This window comes from Arvicola amphibius, chromosome 4 (assembly GCF_903992535.2).
Source record: "Arvicola amphibius chromosome 4, mArvAmp1.2, whole genome shotgun sequence".
Classification (NCBI taxonomy): domain Eukaryota; kingdom Metazoa; phylum Chordata; class Mammalia; order Rodentia; family Cricetidae; genus Arvicola; species Arvicola amphibius.
The window spans coordinates 48,701,560-48,717,805 of NC_052050.1; the positions used below are offsets into that span (position 1 = coordinate 48,701,560).

The 16,246-nt window shown below is 46.2% G+C and overlaps 1 protein-coding gene across 2 annotated transcripts; it reads right to left on the minus strand.

The window, feature by feature from the left end:
- Positions 1-12,967: 12,967 nt before the first annotated feature.
- On the minus strand, positions 12,968-16,175 carry C4H17orf100 (chromosome 4 C17orf100 homolog). Of its 2 annotated transcripts, XM_038326986.1 has the most exons (3): positions 15,352-16,175; positions 14,034-14,074; positions 12,968-13,577 (listed from the first exon to the last, which is right to left on the minus strand). In XM_038326986.1, the coding sequence occupies exon 1, from the start codon at positions 16,040-16,042 to the stop codon at positions 15,647-15,649; it is 396 nt and encodes a 131-aa protein (XP_038182914.1). In that variant the 5' UTR covers positions 16,043-16,175; the 3' UTR covers positions 12,968-13,577; positions 14,034-14,074; positions 15,352-15,646. The 2 variants fall into 2 exon arrangements, with proteins under 2 accessions (XP_038182914.1, XP_038182913.1); XM_038326985.1 differs by lacking the exon at positions 14,034-14,074.
- Positions 16,176-16,246: the final 71 nt, after the last annotated feature.

Genomic DNA, 16,246 nt, shown 5'->3' on the forward strand with positions numbered 1-16,246 from the left:
CTGCCCACAGCCACACACGCACACGCATCCACTCGTGCCAGTCCTTTCTGTTGATTGCATTCTTTTATGTGATCTCTCTCCCTGTCTCCAGGCTTCCCTGAGCCAGCCTATCAGAAGCCTCTTTGTGAAACTTGCCCGCGAGACTTAAAAATCTATTAATGGTGCCCCTGATAGACAGGGCAGACTCAAGTCCAAGTTTCTCCTTGACTTCCCCGCGCTTGAGAACAGAAGTGAAAGGTGAGTGAGGTGAGGGCCCTGGATTTCCACAGCATGGGAGCAGACAATAACCTGCTCCTTGTGTGTGTGTGATGTGGGCCTGGATAGGTTATTTAACTCCAGTGCTTCATCTGCCTCTCTGCCTAGAGAGCACAGCCACGTCTCTCACCCTAGACCAAAAGCTTCAAAGTCAGGAGACGTCCCACTCCCAGAATGGCCTTCGGTATGTCCTTAGGAATTTCTTTATCCAAGCTTCCATTGACCCAGAATCAAAAGAAGACAATAGGGGCTGTTGAGATGGCTCGGGGGTCAAGAGCACATACTGGTTGTGCTGAGGACCTAATTTTGCTTCCTAGCACCCACATCTGGTGCTTGGCCTGCAAGTCCAGCTTTAGCGCCACCTGTAAGCCCAGCTTTAGAGGACCCAAAGCCGCCTTCTTGCCACCACAGTCACCACACAGTCACATCCCCCCAAATGGCCAAAATACACAGACATAGACACACCACACACACACACACACACACACACACACACACACACACACACACACAAATAAATAAAAATAAGTCTTTTTCTAAAAGAAGGCAATAGACTTACCGACTTCCAAATAACAAACATTTCTTGGCATCATTGGTGGTGTGTGGTGGGGTGGACACATGTGGATTCAACCACCCAGGAAAGCAACGCTGAAATGTGCAGTCTTACAGAATATCTACACATATCCATGTAGATGTCTAATATATATATATATATATATATATATATATATATATATATATATATTAGAGAGAGAGAGCGCCAAACTGTGAAAGAAAATAAATACGGCTTATAAAAATGTTGACCATACATACTATGCTCTCATACTAATGTAATTGTCAATGTAAATAATTCAGGGGTGTCCCTTCAAAAGGCTGTTATGCAGTCCCTGAAAGTGTTCATGAAGGACATTTCCCCATTCCTTGTATGAGTTCAGGTGCTCATAATCTAAAGCAAGAAGGCAGACAGCAAACTGTCCATGCTAGACAGAGTGAGATGGACCCAGAAAAGCAGTTTCCTTGCATGAGTGGAGAAAGGCTTGGCATTTTCTTTGTAATTTTTGATATTTTTCAAACATCCTAGAAATGGACAGATGTTTCTTGAGTAACATTTTTTTAAGCTGTTAGAAATTAAAGCAAAGGAATCACACTTGAGGGTCGTCCTGTCTGACTTCCATGTCTGTGGTTCTGGTGCTTAGGGCCACTCGTGGGTCTAGGAGTTTTGCAGAGGCTTGAACTCTCTAGACTCACTTGCCTCTGTGGACTAGCTGCCAGGGGCAGGTGGGCGGCCAGGGGCAGGTGGGCGGCCAGGGGGCAGGTGGGCGGCCAGGGGCAGGTGGGCGGCCAGGGGGCAGGTGGGCGGCCAGGGGGCAGGTGGGCGGCCAGGGGCAGGTGGGCGGCCAGGGGCAGGTGGGCGGCCAGGGGCAGGTGGGCGGCCAGGGGCATGTGGGCGGCCAGGGGGCAGCTCTTTGTCCTCCATGGGCATTCACTATATGCTTCTGTACACACTTTTGTCATCATCAAGACATCCTCTGTCTTGATGCTGTCTGAAATCCTGGTGCCATCGGAAGGCAGGAAGTGGCAAGAGTCCAGACCTAGCCCTGCTGTTCCATAGGGTACTGCTGGTGGCCCGCTGCCTGCCTGGGGCCAAATGGGTTTTCTGCTTGAAGGCTGAGTTCTTTCTATAACTTTAGGTGAGGTGCTGGTTGGAGTGACAGAGCCACTGTCACCTCTATGGAATTCTCTGTTGTTCACACATCTGAACTCTGTGGGACCCACTCCTTAGCTCTTTTAGACCACAGATTTCCAGCTGCCCAGACATGAAACCCCATCTGGCAGGTTGCCTTGAGGTGTGACACTTAGGACACCACATTGGAGTGGGTCACTAAAGGACAGTCTGGCCACTCCTAGCTACTTTTTAGACTTTAGTGCTACTGACTCTAAGCTACAAGTTCACCTCAGGTGAAGCTACCTGGACAAATGAAAAGGGTCCTTGTTGAGGCCCTGGTGGAAAGATGGGCACCATTGGACTTCGGAGGTGTGGTTCCCTAGGATAAAGCACTGTGCCCGGGGCTAGCTTGCAGGTGGGTAGGACCTGTCTGGGGTCTCTATGAAGGGGCCATATCCCTGGCTGGTTATAATAACCCAGAGAAGGAGCTGCAAGATGGAGATAGGAAGGCTTAAGAAGGAGTGTAAAGACAGAGGCTGGCAGCAATATGGAGACACAGGCCAGAAGAGTGGCTGAGAGGCTGTGGGGAGCCTGTCACTGAGCTTCTTATATTAGCACCTACAGGCAGGCTCACCGTCACTATAATCAGGCAATTAGAGGAACCTTGATGTGCCGTTTTACACCCACTAAATTAGCGAACATTAGCAAAGTTATAACAGTGCATGCTGCTTATATGGTAAAACCAACCTAAACATACTGCCAGCTCAAGTGTGAATTAGCACAGCCCTTTAGGGCTCCGGGGCTATTAACTGCTCATACCTTTTTCCCATCTTAACTCTGCTCCTGGGAATGTGTTGCAAGGAAGTAATTCAACAGGATAATAAATGCTTTGTACATAAAGATGACCAGCCAGGGCTATCTGCTGCACCCAGTGGACTTGAGTACAGTGCTATAAATCTTTGTTTTGAGACATGGTTTCACTATGTAGCCCAGGCTGTCCTTGAACTTGGAATCCCTCTACCTTAGTCTTCTCAGGACTGGGCATGAGCAGCCACATTTGGCACAACTATTTTTAAAAATAGGTAATAAAATTAATTGATTACACTATCAGGATTTTTGTGTGAAAATAAAAACACCTATACATTAAAATGAACAATTACATAAATGCTGCTTGGAAAGCCTTGGCAGCCCCACCCTGCTGAGGTCCTGTATTCTGGCTGCCCAACTGCTTGGCCAGTCATCCCACCCTTGCCATACTCAGCCTGCCCTGCCACTCCCTGTCTGGAACTGCCCTAGGTGATCTTGCAGCCTAATCCACAGACCTCAGGCTGGGGTGGGCTGGGTACTGCGTCAGCAGAGCCTGCCCACCTCGCTTGCCTCATGTGGCTGCTCTAGGGATTTGGAGAGGGGCTCTGTGAGTCATATCTGGAAAGGCCAAACCAGAAAAGATAAGGGATGGTGGAGGCGCGTCTTCAGTTAAGAAAAGGGCTAACATGGTTTCCAGGCCCTAAGGCATTTGCTCTGTGCAAGCACAGCAGTCTGTCAAAGTTGGCTGCTGTCTGGATTCCTGGCTGGAGCATCATGGGGGTGAAGACAGCTTAGGTACTGAAGATCCAAGAAGAGGGATCTTGGGGTCACCTCTCTCGGTGACTTAACATTAGGCACAGTCTGACTCTGCACCTGAGTCATCAGTTCTGGGTCTTCTCCCTGTCCCTGGTGCCCATCATGGGAGCTGGCAGTTGGGGAGAATTCAACAAACTGGGTGAATGAGCAGGCCCAGGACAAGGCCGTGCCATATGTGAACGAGCAAGCCAGCAGACAATGCCCTCTTTGTGCAGTGCCTTCCAAATGGGCACTAATCATGCACAGGGGATGCTGCACCCTCGAGTCCTTTTCTCTGCCAGGGGATGTCCCACCACACAGAGGCCAGGAACAGCCAGTGACCACGTCCAGGTCCAGACAAGCCAACCTTGTTCATTCGGTCCAGGGTTATCCTCTGGACACAAAGAGGCTTTATGACAGCCCCTGCTCCTGGTGCCTTTAGTGTCATGGGAGAGACAGGGACAAACAAGGAAGGGAAAGTATGGAGCGTGCACATGGAGGCCGTCAGCAGAGATGGTCATGGTGGGGAGTGCAAATACCAAGAGGGGACTTTGGGGTAGAGGGCTGGGGCGGGCTCCCCGGGGAGATGAAACTGAAACAGAGCCTGCAGGAAAGGCAGTCTGTCTCACACAAGGAATACAGCAGGCCTGGGGCAAGGGTAAGTCTACCGGGGTCTCCCTTGACACTGTCCTTGAGCCAGTCAATCAGGCCCTGGATGGAGCAGAGTCAGCATCAGTCTCTGCGTCCAAACTCCCAGGACTCTGAATTCATCTCAGTCATTCCTTCATTCTTCACTCACTGACTCATCTGTTCATTCCTCAGCCGGTGACCATGTCCAGGTCCGTCCACAGCACAGCTGCTGGGTGCTGAGTACCGTTACATGAGGGGTACATGGTGAACAAGTTAAAGCTGCTGCCCTTCAGTGGGCAATGTAAGACAGTCGTGATTGCGCTGAGTGATGTCACCGCTTGTGGCGACAGAAAGACTGTTGTGCAGAAAGACAGGAGTCACGGTGTACGACTGCGGGGAAACTGGCATAGATTTCATCAGGAGACATTTCAATGGTATCTTAGTCACCTCTTGCTGTTGTGTTAAAACACCATGACAAGGAAACTTACAGAAAGAAGAGTTTGAGCTTATGGTTCCAGAGGGCTAGATTTCACAATGCGGGGGGGATGAGAGGCATGGGGGCAAGAGCTGGATGCTGAGAACAGAAGCTGAGAGCTCACATCTTTTTTTAATTTTTTTTGAGACATGGTTTTTCTCCCCTCTCTCCCTTCCTCCCTCCCTCCCTCCCTCCCTCCCTCCCTCCCTCTCTCTCTCTCTCTCTCTCTCTGGTTTTTTTTTTTGAGACACGGTTTCTCTGTAGCTTTGGAGCCTGTCCTGGAACTAGCTCTTGTAGACCAGGCTGGCCTCGAACTCACAAAGATCTGTCTGCCTCTGCCTTTCAAGTGCTGGGATTAAAGGTGTGCGCCTCCACTGCCCAGCTGAGAGCTCACATATTAACCCACAGGCAGGAAGCAGAGAAGGAACTGGAACAGCCAGAGTCTTTGAAACGGCAAAGCCCACCTCCCAGTGATGTACTCCTTGCAGCAAGGCCACTGCTCCCAGACAGCAGCACCAGCTGGAGACCAAGTGTTCAGTGCTGCAGACTACGGAGGGCATCTCACTCAAACTGAACAAACTAGAGCAGGTTTGGGGTGGGGGCAGTGGCCCAGGACATCTAAGCCGGACTCAAGTTCAACAGTTTTCTTTATGACTCTGACACCCACTGGGGTCATAAGCAGGGGTTTCCATGGTTTTCTGAGGAGAATTGCAGTCTAGGTTTACCTGTAGATTTAAGGCTTTATATTATGTTGAAAAACCCATTTTTTTTCTGAGCCCAATGTGTCATTTTGTAGTTTCTTACCCTTTGATTCTAGCTCTTGAAACCCTTCTCACAGCAGAACAAAGCACCAGTCTGGCCTTTCTGTCTTGGAATTGACCGTCCCCTGCTCTTCTGATGACCTCTAAGGCTCCTCCCGGGTGCACTGCAGAACGCTAGGCAACTGGTCCTTAGGCAGCAGCAGCTGGTGTTTAAGGGCACCATCCCAGAGGAGGCTGCCCACATTCTGGCGCTGCTTATTCCCGGCCAGGAATGCTGGGTAAGGTAACTCAACCTCTTGACCCCTAGTCTCCTGACCTACCTCATCCAGACCCGAGGAAGGCCTGGGTGCTTTCAGCAATGCCTGAGGCAGTGCCAGAGCTCAGTAGACAGACTGCTGGAGTGTCAAAATATCCCTCCAAAGCCAGAGAGGACAGAAAGAGTCCTTTGAGTCCACAAGGCCATGCCCAGCGGTGCTTTGATTTTCCAAAATGAACACAGCCCTGGTCTGAGTCTCCATCACAGGACCTTGCCTGCGTGGCACCCCCTCTTGGTTTCTGCTGTTCTGAAGTGTAACCTTTGCAGCTGTGGGGACTTGCTGACCTCTGCTGTCCATTGTCTTTATGGCACCAAGTGAGCTGGCTTTGGATGCTACTCAGCCAGGCAATGTCCTTTTCTCCATGACTTTCGACAATCATTCTCAGTAGAAATGTTCTCTACCCTGGGACTCTATACAAACATTTCCCAAGACAATTGACATTTTCACTATGAGGAGAACTCTGATAATTTTTTTTGTATTTTACCTCATGAACAAGAAGAAAATGCTAGTTACATTAAACTTCTGTATCCAGTGGAATCTGAAAACACTGGTTCAGCCTTCCAACGAGTCCTGACTGAGCTTCCCAACCTTGGTGTGCACCAGACCACTCCAGGCCTTCAGTCACACCCAAGCTTGCTGCTCATGCAATTAGACTATCCTTCCTTTAAATCAATGAACTTAAACCTCTTAAATGCCCACTCTGGCCTACATAAAATACTGGTGACATCACAATGTTGAGGGCAATCTGGTTTTTATCAAAGACAAACTAAAACAAAAACTATCAAAATGATATGAAAAAAAAAGTTTCTGGGCTTTCTAATCTCCCCTTGCATTCCACACCTCAGCTGGAGAACTAGGGATTTTGCCCACAGTGGGGGAAGTGCGCCACCTATAGGTGGATTCACTTACCCACAGAACTGCCCAAATGTCTGCACAGCCCCTGGAAAGTTCTGTGCATCGTCATTTTCAAAGGTTCCGATTTGTCACATGATGCATGATAGACCTGATTCACACTGAGATTTACTACTTCCATGTTCATCCTTACTCTGAAGCCAATGAGGTTTTCAGGTCCTGACTTTCTTCTGTAGGTCCTTGGCAAACTCAGAGGCCCTAAGATTACAGTCTGTCTTAATTAATGGATGAAATAGCCTTAGGTTTGAACACACACTAAGGAGCTTTAAGTCCCTCTCTCATGGCCTTTTTAAAGGACAATATGGACAGGCCATTGACATTAAATATGTGTTTCCACCGGTGAACTCTGCTAATGAATGGGGACAAAGCCCTACAGATGACCCAAGTGCTATGTGACTGGGGAACAAAGGGATCAGAGTAGCTTGACGATTTTTGAGGTTTTTATTTTAGGATCAGGATCCGTTTATAAAAGAAATCTTATGAAGCACAGAGTAGACCTGGGGTGGACGATTTCTTAACAGATATACAGTGAATCTGTGAGGGTATCCAGAGGAATCACACCAAGTGCCTGCAAAAACGGGTAAGTTTTCTCCAGACAATGGCAGGTGCAAGAACCCATGGAATCCTTAAGCTCTAAAACAGATCTCAGCTCTAAAGAATTCTTGAACCCTTGAACAGACTGGTGGCCAGGCATGATGGTGCTCTCAGGAGGTAGTGGCAGGCTGACCAGTCGGCTCCCTCAGTGAGAGCAGTCTCCTCTAAAAACAAAGTGGGGGGAGGCATAGTGGTTTTCATGCCTCTTTGACAGTAACATATATGTTCAGACACACAAGTTTTGTTGACATGTCTTTAGACTGTAAAAGACTGTCCACACATGGGAAGGGCAGGGATTTTGTGTAAACACAAACCACAGATCTCACTTGGGGACTCAATTATAGTTCCAACCAAACACTTGAACAATTTTCTGATGGACTTTACTGGGGCCAAGCCCTCTTCTGGGAAACCATTCACCAGTATTTAGTTCATATCAACCTTGTGAATAAATGGCCCTTAAAACCAACAAGTCTCCCAATCCTTAACTAGACTTCTTGTTTCCTTTTACTTAGGCTAACAATGATGTCTCACTGTCTGCTTTCTGCCAAATGGACTTATTAGACACTTGTTAGATGCTCCAACGTCCATTGTTTCCTTGCCGCAACACCATAGTAAAAACTCCAACTCCAGGCCAACTAAAATGTCCAGGCCTGGCCTCCCTCCGTCCTTTCTTCCTTCCCTTCCTTCCTCATAAGCAATGCGATGTGTTCTAAGCTAGATTTTATTTCCTATTATTACTATATGCACATATGGTAACTCTAAGGATGGATGCACTCGTTCCAGTGTCCGTGTGGAAGTCAGAGGACAGCTTTCCTGCTCCCCTCCTGCCATGGGTCCTGGTGCTGCGACCACAGCCTATCAGGCTGACTCATCTTTTACCCACTGAGCCATCTCACCAGTCTTGTTTAATTTTTAAAAAATATTTTATTTATCTCTCTCTCTGTGTGTGTGTGTGTGTGTGTATGTGCAAGTGCCCAAGGGGGCAGGGAAAGGGTGACAGACCCCATGATGCCAGAGTTACAAGCCATTGAGAGTACCCAACCTGGGTGCTCAGAACTAAACTGGGGCCCTCTGTAAGAGCAATAGGTGTTCTTAATCACTCTGTCTACATCTGAGCCATCTCTCCAGCTCCCTTGTTTTTAAAAATACTATGACCCACTAAATTTATTTCTCCAGTCTTTAATAGTTTTGACTTGAAGGTTAAAAATCACTAGGGCAGTATTCCTGGTAGGTCAGTTATAAAAACAGAAACACAGCTGTCAATCATGAAATGAAGCCAAAGAAGGAAATCAGGCACACAGTGGGAGATGAGAAACTGGCTCCTGTTTTAAAAGAAAGAGCTGGGTGGTGGCACACGCCTTTAATCCAAGCACTTCAGAGGTAGAGATAGGTGGATCTCTAAGTTTGAGGCTAACCTAGTCTACAGAGCAAGTTCCAGGACAGCCGGACTACACGGAGAATTCCTGTCTCGGAAAACAAACAAAACCCCACAACAACACAAACACAAAACTCATAACCACCAACAACAAATTTAAAAAAAAAGGTTAAAGAGAGGGAGGGAGGAAGAGAGGAAGGGAGGGAGGGAGAGAGAGAGAGAGAGAGAGAGAGAGAGAGAGAGAGAGAGAATATTCAGAGAGGGAAGTGTTCCCTAAACTTTAAGAATATGCATGTAGGGGCTGGAGAGACGGCTCAGTGGCTGAGTGGTGTTCTACATGGCACAGTTTGGTCCCAGCATCCATCAGGCAGTCACAGCACCTGAAACTCCAGCTCCACAAACCCCTCTCTTTTCTGGCCTCCATGGGTATCAGTACACACATAGCACACATTTCCACAAACATACATATACATAAATAAAAGTGTTTATTTTTTAAAAAAGAATATGTATATAATGCAAATAAAATCTGAACTAAAATATTTAGTATTCATAAACAAGCTAAAATATTTAGTATTCATAAACAAATCACTAAGAAAAACTGAAAAGAATGAGCAAAGGCTATGAACAGACAATTCAGACAGGAAGGGAGGGAGGGAATCTGTGTGCTCAGTAGCAAACAGGAGAGCAGAGACTGGACCGACTAAAGCTGGGACATTCCAAGGACCCCTGTATAGCTGAAACTCAATCTTCTGAGAACAAATGATCAGCTATATTTAATAAAAATGGGTTCTTCAAATAGAAAATTTAAATTCAAAATTTTCTACTTTAAATTAAATTGTATTCAGCTGCCGCTAAGGGAATGGAACTGCAGCTGCTAGGGTTCAGTGTGGCTGGTTTCAAGGACTTAACAGGAAGCCTAAGGAGGCACTGTGAGGGCTGCAGGCTGGAAGCGTCCCTGGTCCTCTAGAGAATGCATCTTACAGTGCCCCCTGGTGGCAGAATAGCAAAAACCACAGGTAAAGAAGAAATTTGCCGGGGTTTGCAGCCAAGAGGTAAACTCTTTTAACTGGTACAACTGATAGTATTAATAACCAGCATTTATATTTAAACTCCCATACCCTCCTAATCTTTTTCTACTTACAACAATGTAACCATTTCTCACAGGAAAAATGTTATTACCATCTCCTCACAGAGACACAATGAACCAGGCAAGGTGGCACATACATGTAATCCCAGCACTCAGATGGTGGCAACAGAATACCAAGGCTCAAGGTGTGTTTGGGATACAAAGTGTCGCTGTTTTGAAAATGAAAGAGAGAGCAGGTCAATATAGCCATTGTGTCCAGCTTAGAGACGATGCGCTCCATCCCTGGGCTCTGATACCCTAACCGTTTGTTCGCAATCCCACCTGAATTTTCTGCTACCTAGAAATGAAATGGTAGCCGGGCGGTGGTGGCGCACGCCTTTAATCCCAGCACTCGGGAGGCAGAGGCAGGCGGATCTCTGTGAGTTCGAGACCAGCCTGGTCTACAAGAGCTAGTTCCAGGACAGGCTCCAAAGCCACAGAGAAACCCTGTCTCGAAAAACCAAAAAAAAAAAAAATAAATAAAAAAAAAAAAAAAAAAAAAAAAAATAGAAATGAAATGGTAACATTAAACTTCAGCAGAGTGGAGTAACAGGCTTCCTTCTGGCCTGGAATAGCTGAAGAAATGAACCTGAGTACTGATCATCGCATGTCTAAGGAAACTGCTCGAGGGCAGGAAACTCCAAAGCTCACCTGCACTAAGAACAGGGATTGTTCCCCCAAACCAAGGCAGAAAATCTCCTAAATTGGAGATATCCAGAGACATAGAAAGTTTTTGCCTCAGAGAACATTAATCATCCATTAAATAAAGAACTCAAAAAACAGCTTAAAAGTAGATACAAACAATAACAGCTTGCTAACAACTTTCAAATGACTAGACCAAAGTTCAAGAATTGTAAGACTAGGAAAACTATAGAACACCCAATAAAATTAAAATTTACCATGCCTGGCATACAAATAAAAATAACCAGACATGAAAAGTAACAACCACAAACTATAACTCATAATGAGGAGAAAAATCTATCAATAGACACTGCCCCAGAGATTATACAGATGACAGAACTAATACGTGAAAAACAAAACTGTATATATCTGAGTAATGACAGGCCAGGCCAAACATGCCAAGAACATAAAAAAAGGAATGTGTAGAGAAATTTATTTATGTTTGGAAGATAATTTAAAAGATCCACATTGAACTACTAGAGATAAAAACTGTAAATGAAATTTTAAAAAATATTTAAATACCACACTGGATGGCATTTACGATAGATCCAACGTTGCAGAAAAAAGACTAGGATAAACAGGAAAACAAATGCGATACAAAGTATCCAGCGAAATGTGGAGAGAAGAAACAGAGCTTTGACGAGGTATGGGTCAGCTTGACACAGCTTATTAGACCCACGATTTATGTCCACAGAGAGGCTGGAAAGAACATTCGAAGGAATAGTGGCCCCCCTCCAATTTCTAAATATTCTGAAGACCATGAAGCCAAAGAGTCAAAGGGTACAAGCAACCCCAAATACAAGACGTGGGAAATAAAGTACACCATGGTATATCATAAAGTGCTCCACCACCAATACAGAGCACACCACACCTGACAGAGGCTGTGGGAAGCCTTTGCATAGAGGGACAGACAAGGCTAAAGCAGCATAGCTGTAGTTGGCATTGTTGGAAGCAATGCAAAGCAGAAGAGAGTGAAGCAATGTCCTGAATGTTCTCAAAGAGAAAAAAAAAATAATTACTAACCTGCAAAAATGTGTTTCCCGTGTTCTACTCCACAGCATCAACGGGAGAAAAGGCCCCGAGCACTGCTGTCTGGCAGCCTGGTCAATGTTATGCTAAAGAAGAAACAAAGTCGCTGCTGAGAACCCAGAGGACCACTGGTCACCCGAAAGAGACTGTCATGCTGGGAAACAACATGAAAAACCCCTAGACTGGCTCACTGAGTGTCAGTTCCCAGACTTTTCCCCTTCTTCTACCACTGCTCAGGCTAGAAAGATAACTGTCATACCAGGCTCCCTTGCAGCTAAAGAAAACAGGTATGATTCAGCTGGGGTCCCGGTAAAGGTTTCTCTTCCCAGCTAACAGGGCACAACACTGGTAGGAAGAACAACTATCCTTCTGCCTTGTTTTCCATCTGAGTTGAACACAGGCAAGAGTGCAGTTGTGTGGAGGTTTGAACAAAAATGGCTCCCATAGGCTCACAGGAAGAGGCACAATTAGGAAGTGTGGCCTTGCTGGAGTAGGTGTGGCATTGTTGGAAGAAGTGTGTCACTGGGGATGGGCTTTGAGGTCACAGAAGCTCAAAACAGGCCTACTGGCTCAAAGTTTCTTCCTGTTGCCTGCAGAGCCCGTGTAAGAGTTGCTGTGGTCATGGCGTCTCTTCACAGCAATGAAACCCTAACCAAGACAAGGTAACAAGTAAGCATGCAGAGTTAATGTACTGTACACAGGTGGTAAAACAGACAACAGACTGATCTCAGGCTGTTCCTGGATGACACTGGGTGACTTACTATGGGAAAGACAAACGGCTCCTATTTTTGACACTTTGGGACAAATTTTCTGTTTTTCAGTCATGCAGTTCTAACCATTGATTACTGGGGGTGGTAAGGGCTCAGGCAGGGGAAGCAGAGGTAAAGGCTATTTAACACAGTAGAGGCTGGGTCAAACATTCAGGGCTCAGATACCTGTACTAGTCATTCTAGGCTGGCAGCAATAGAAAGAACGGGGGGGGGGGGGGGACAGGAATTCTGGAAAGTACAGATGAAGATGTGAGAAAAACACCTTGTTAACTGGATCTCTGGCTCTTCCCATGGCCTGAGTAGTTCAGGGAAAGAGGAAGCCGTTAATGCCAACCTTTTAAAATTTTTAATTAAATATATTGTGTATGTGTGAGAAGGGTGAGGGGAGGCATACGTGTGAGGTCAGAGGACAACTTTGGGAATTTGTTCTCTCCTCCTACCATGTGAGTCCCTGGAATCAAACTCAGGTATCAGGCTTGGTGGCAGGCACCTTTATGCTACAAGTCATCGTACTGGGCTTGCCTTTCCTTTTTCTTCTTTCTTCTTTTTTGAACTAGGATCTTGCTTCATAGCTTTGACTAGTCTGATAATTATTACATAGCCCTGGCTGGCCTGGAACTCATGGTAATCCTCCTGCATTGCCTCTCCCAGTCCTGGGATTATGGGTGTGAATCAAAACAGCCAGCCATTTCTTTTCAATACAACAGACAGTAGATATTGTAAACTGCCCTCAGGTAATATATAAAAAGGAAGATTATGAGAATAAGAAGTGACTTCTTTCCAAGAATATGCATTTATTTAGTTTTTCAAACTAACCTGACTGGTACAACTGAAGGCAAGTTGTATACAACTATTACCTAGCATAATAAACCCAGTTTTTAGATTGTGCCACCAAAGGCTTTCTTGATTGCAAATGGAGACTACTGCTCTTCGTTCATTATTGTTGCACTTGTTGTCTTTAACGTTGTATGACATGTGCCAGGTACAGCAGCACTATTTCCTGTAGAGAACAATGTGAAGACGACACACAGCATGGCCTAATGCTAACACGCATTTACAAAGTACAACAGGTACATTAACAATTACCTTCAGCACACAGTGTCATTTTGAAGTTGTGGAATGTATAATATAGTATTATGGCAAATATGGACTTATCTATTACTTCTTTGGCACCTTCTTGCTCTATGTATCTCTCTTTCCATTCCAGCTTTGAAACATGAATAAGTGGAATGTGGAGGAAGAAACCTAGATAAAAATTTCTTTTAAGAGACGGACAACAGAGAATCTACCAGGATCCTGTGCCTTTCCCGGAGCATCAGTGATCTAGATAGAAGTCAGGTGTCTGGCTTTTCCAGGTCACATTCAGCCAGTCTTCCAGATACTACTAAAAGAGGAAACAGAAGCAAGAATCTTTGTTAATGGAGAGAAGTCTGGAAGGACAAACACATTTCTGACATTATTCCAGGCTAGAAATGAAAGCCGATACAGTATTAAATGTTTCTTTATAAACCTTTGATTTAGTTTGTTATATTAGACACATATCACTTTTGTAATAAGGGGCACTGCTAAAGAGAAGCAACTCTGTTCATGTGTATTTAGGGCACAGCTGGGCATATTAAATAGAATCAGTAAGCTGGAAGAGCCTGACATTCCCAAGGCTCTTTGTTAATAGCAGTTTTATGAGGTAGAGAGGTATCAGGGCAGCCTCGGGGTAGTGGTGGTTACAGCATCTATAACAGTTAAATCAGTTCTTCTAACCTAAGCCCCCGTTCTAGGGGATAACCAAATGCACCCCTAGGATTAAAAAAGTGCCTGGAAGCAGCAAGTACTCTGAACTCACAAGGAGTCCTGCTTAATCAGGGTCGTTTGCAGTCTTCTGTCCTAGGGGTAAACAGCACATACATTAGTGAAGAGATGTGGAGGGCTCCCTACAGAGCAACACATCCTCTTCCTCTGAGAGCTCTTGCTCTGCTCCTCACCAGAAGGTACTATTGCCACACTTCCATTACTGTTTTTCGGGCTTCCCACAATACTGCTATGCAGAGGTGAGGGGTTTGCTCAGTGGACCAAGCTCTAGCAAAGTTACTAGAACCTTCAATGTTTCTCAACTTCACCACTACTGATTTTCTCAGCACAGAGATGTTTTGTGGCACAGTGCAGGCTGTTAGCAGCATCCCGGGCTTCTAGGCACTCACGCTAGCAGTAGCACCTTCCATGCTGCCTCCAAGCACACATGCCTCTGTCAACTATCCCAGGAGACAAACTCACTCCCAGCGAGGGTACCACCACACCAGCGATGAAAAGATGGTTTTAAAATGTAAACTGCATCATGCACTTTACTCCCTTGCGTCATTTTTTTTTTAATGATCTCAGAATAAAATTCAAACTCTTTACTGTGATTTCTAAGACATGAAACTGGCATCTTCCTCTTCTTCTTTTTTTAGACTACACTCTCATATACTAACTGGTCTCTGTGCCACAAACATCTTCCGTTTGCTCCCACTGGCCTTTTAGGCTGGCTTTTCCTTCTGTCTAAAATGCAGTCTCTCTGAGCCCACACAATCGCAGATCAAATGTCACACAATTAGTAAGGCTTTCCCTCACCATATTGTCTAAAGGACCTCCCTGTTCTCTACCACAGCACATCTTTCCTTCATGGGAGCACAAGAGAACACTGTCTTACTTCCTCCCTTGTTTCTGCCTCTTCCCAAGAGGAAGATCTTAGTATTTTCCACTGTTAAAGCTGACATGCTTTGACTAGTACCCAGTACACAGTAGATACTCAGTAACAATCTTCTGCCAACCTCACCCCTCAGGTCAGGTGTCAACAGCTTCCTCTTCACTTTCCCTTCCAAGATTTTTTTATTATTATTAATTAGTTTGCCTGTTTTTTTTCTAACACTCCTGACCTGTTTGTTTGTTTTTTTAAGTGTAGGTGTAGTACCATGTATAAAAACTTAGCATACGAAAGCTTATTATGAAATACAAATAAAGGCCAATTAGTAATTCATGAAAGACAATTCTTTTGCCCTGTAGGTTTCATGCACTATGTAATCAAGCCAGTGGTCATGAATTCATGGCCAGTTTGGACCCTATTCGCAAAAAAAAAAAAAAAAAAAAAAAAAAAAAAAAAAAAAACCTAAGACTACAAAACTTACCTGGTGCAGAGACTCATAAGAGCCTCTATGTCCATCGGCCGGGTATATACAGTACCGCAAGTCTGAAACCCTTCTGTGCTGGCTTCAAGTTAATACTCTGGGTCAATAGCAGGGTGGTCTAAGGTGCTGCAATGTCAATACATGTTGGCAGCGCCCGAAACCACAGCCTGTTTCTTACATTGATTTATGGGCTGATTCCATGAAACCAAAGATGCTTGGCTCTCCTGGAAGCTGGCTGGCAGGCAATTGGAAGCCCTTCAGTCCTGGCTAAGGGCCAGGGCCCTTGGGCATGACTTCATCGGGCCATTTTGGCACTCTGGCGAGCAGCTTTCTTGTCCCGCCTGGCTGGGCTTTCTACGCGGTGCACAGTCGTCTCCACCCGCATGGATGACGACGCCCTGACGTGGCTGGAAGACGTTTCTGTGCACTGCGAGGAGGTTTCCACGTGCTGGGAGGACACCTCGAGGAATCCGGGGAGTCGCTTCGTGGAGTGGGTGAGGGAGGGCCCCTCTCGGTGGCGCAGAGACGTCTCCACCTGCCGGGAAGACGTTCGAACCTGCCGGGAGGACGTCTCCACGCGATGGGATGATGTTTCCTCGCGGTGGGACGACGTCTCCACGAGGACAGTCTCCTTGTGGCGGGTGCTTTCCACTCGCGGGGCGGAGGACTTGCCCCTAAGGGGCGAGGCCATCCTGCCGGTACACCCAGGTCAGGAGGAACAAAGAGGCCTATGGCTCAGGCTCTGCATCACGTCATACAGGGAAAGGTGACGTCAGGGTACTGTGAAACGTCAGCGTAGGCTGAAGGATACGTAAGCCACTTGGTCCTCCTCCACGCCCCGCTCGATAACTGCGCGCGCAGCCGGCCCGCACAGATAGGCGGAGCCTCTCGTCTC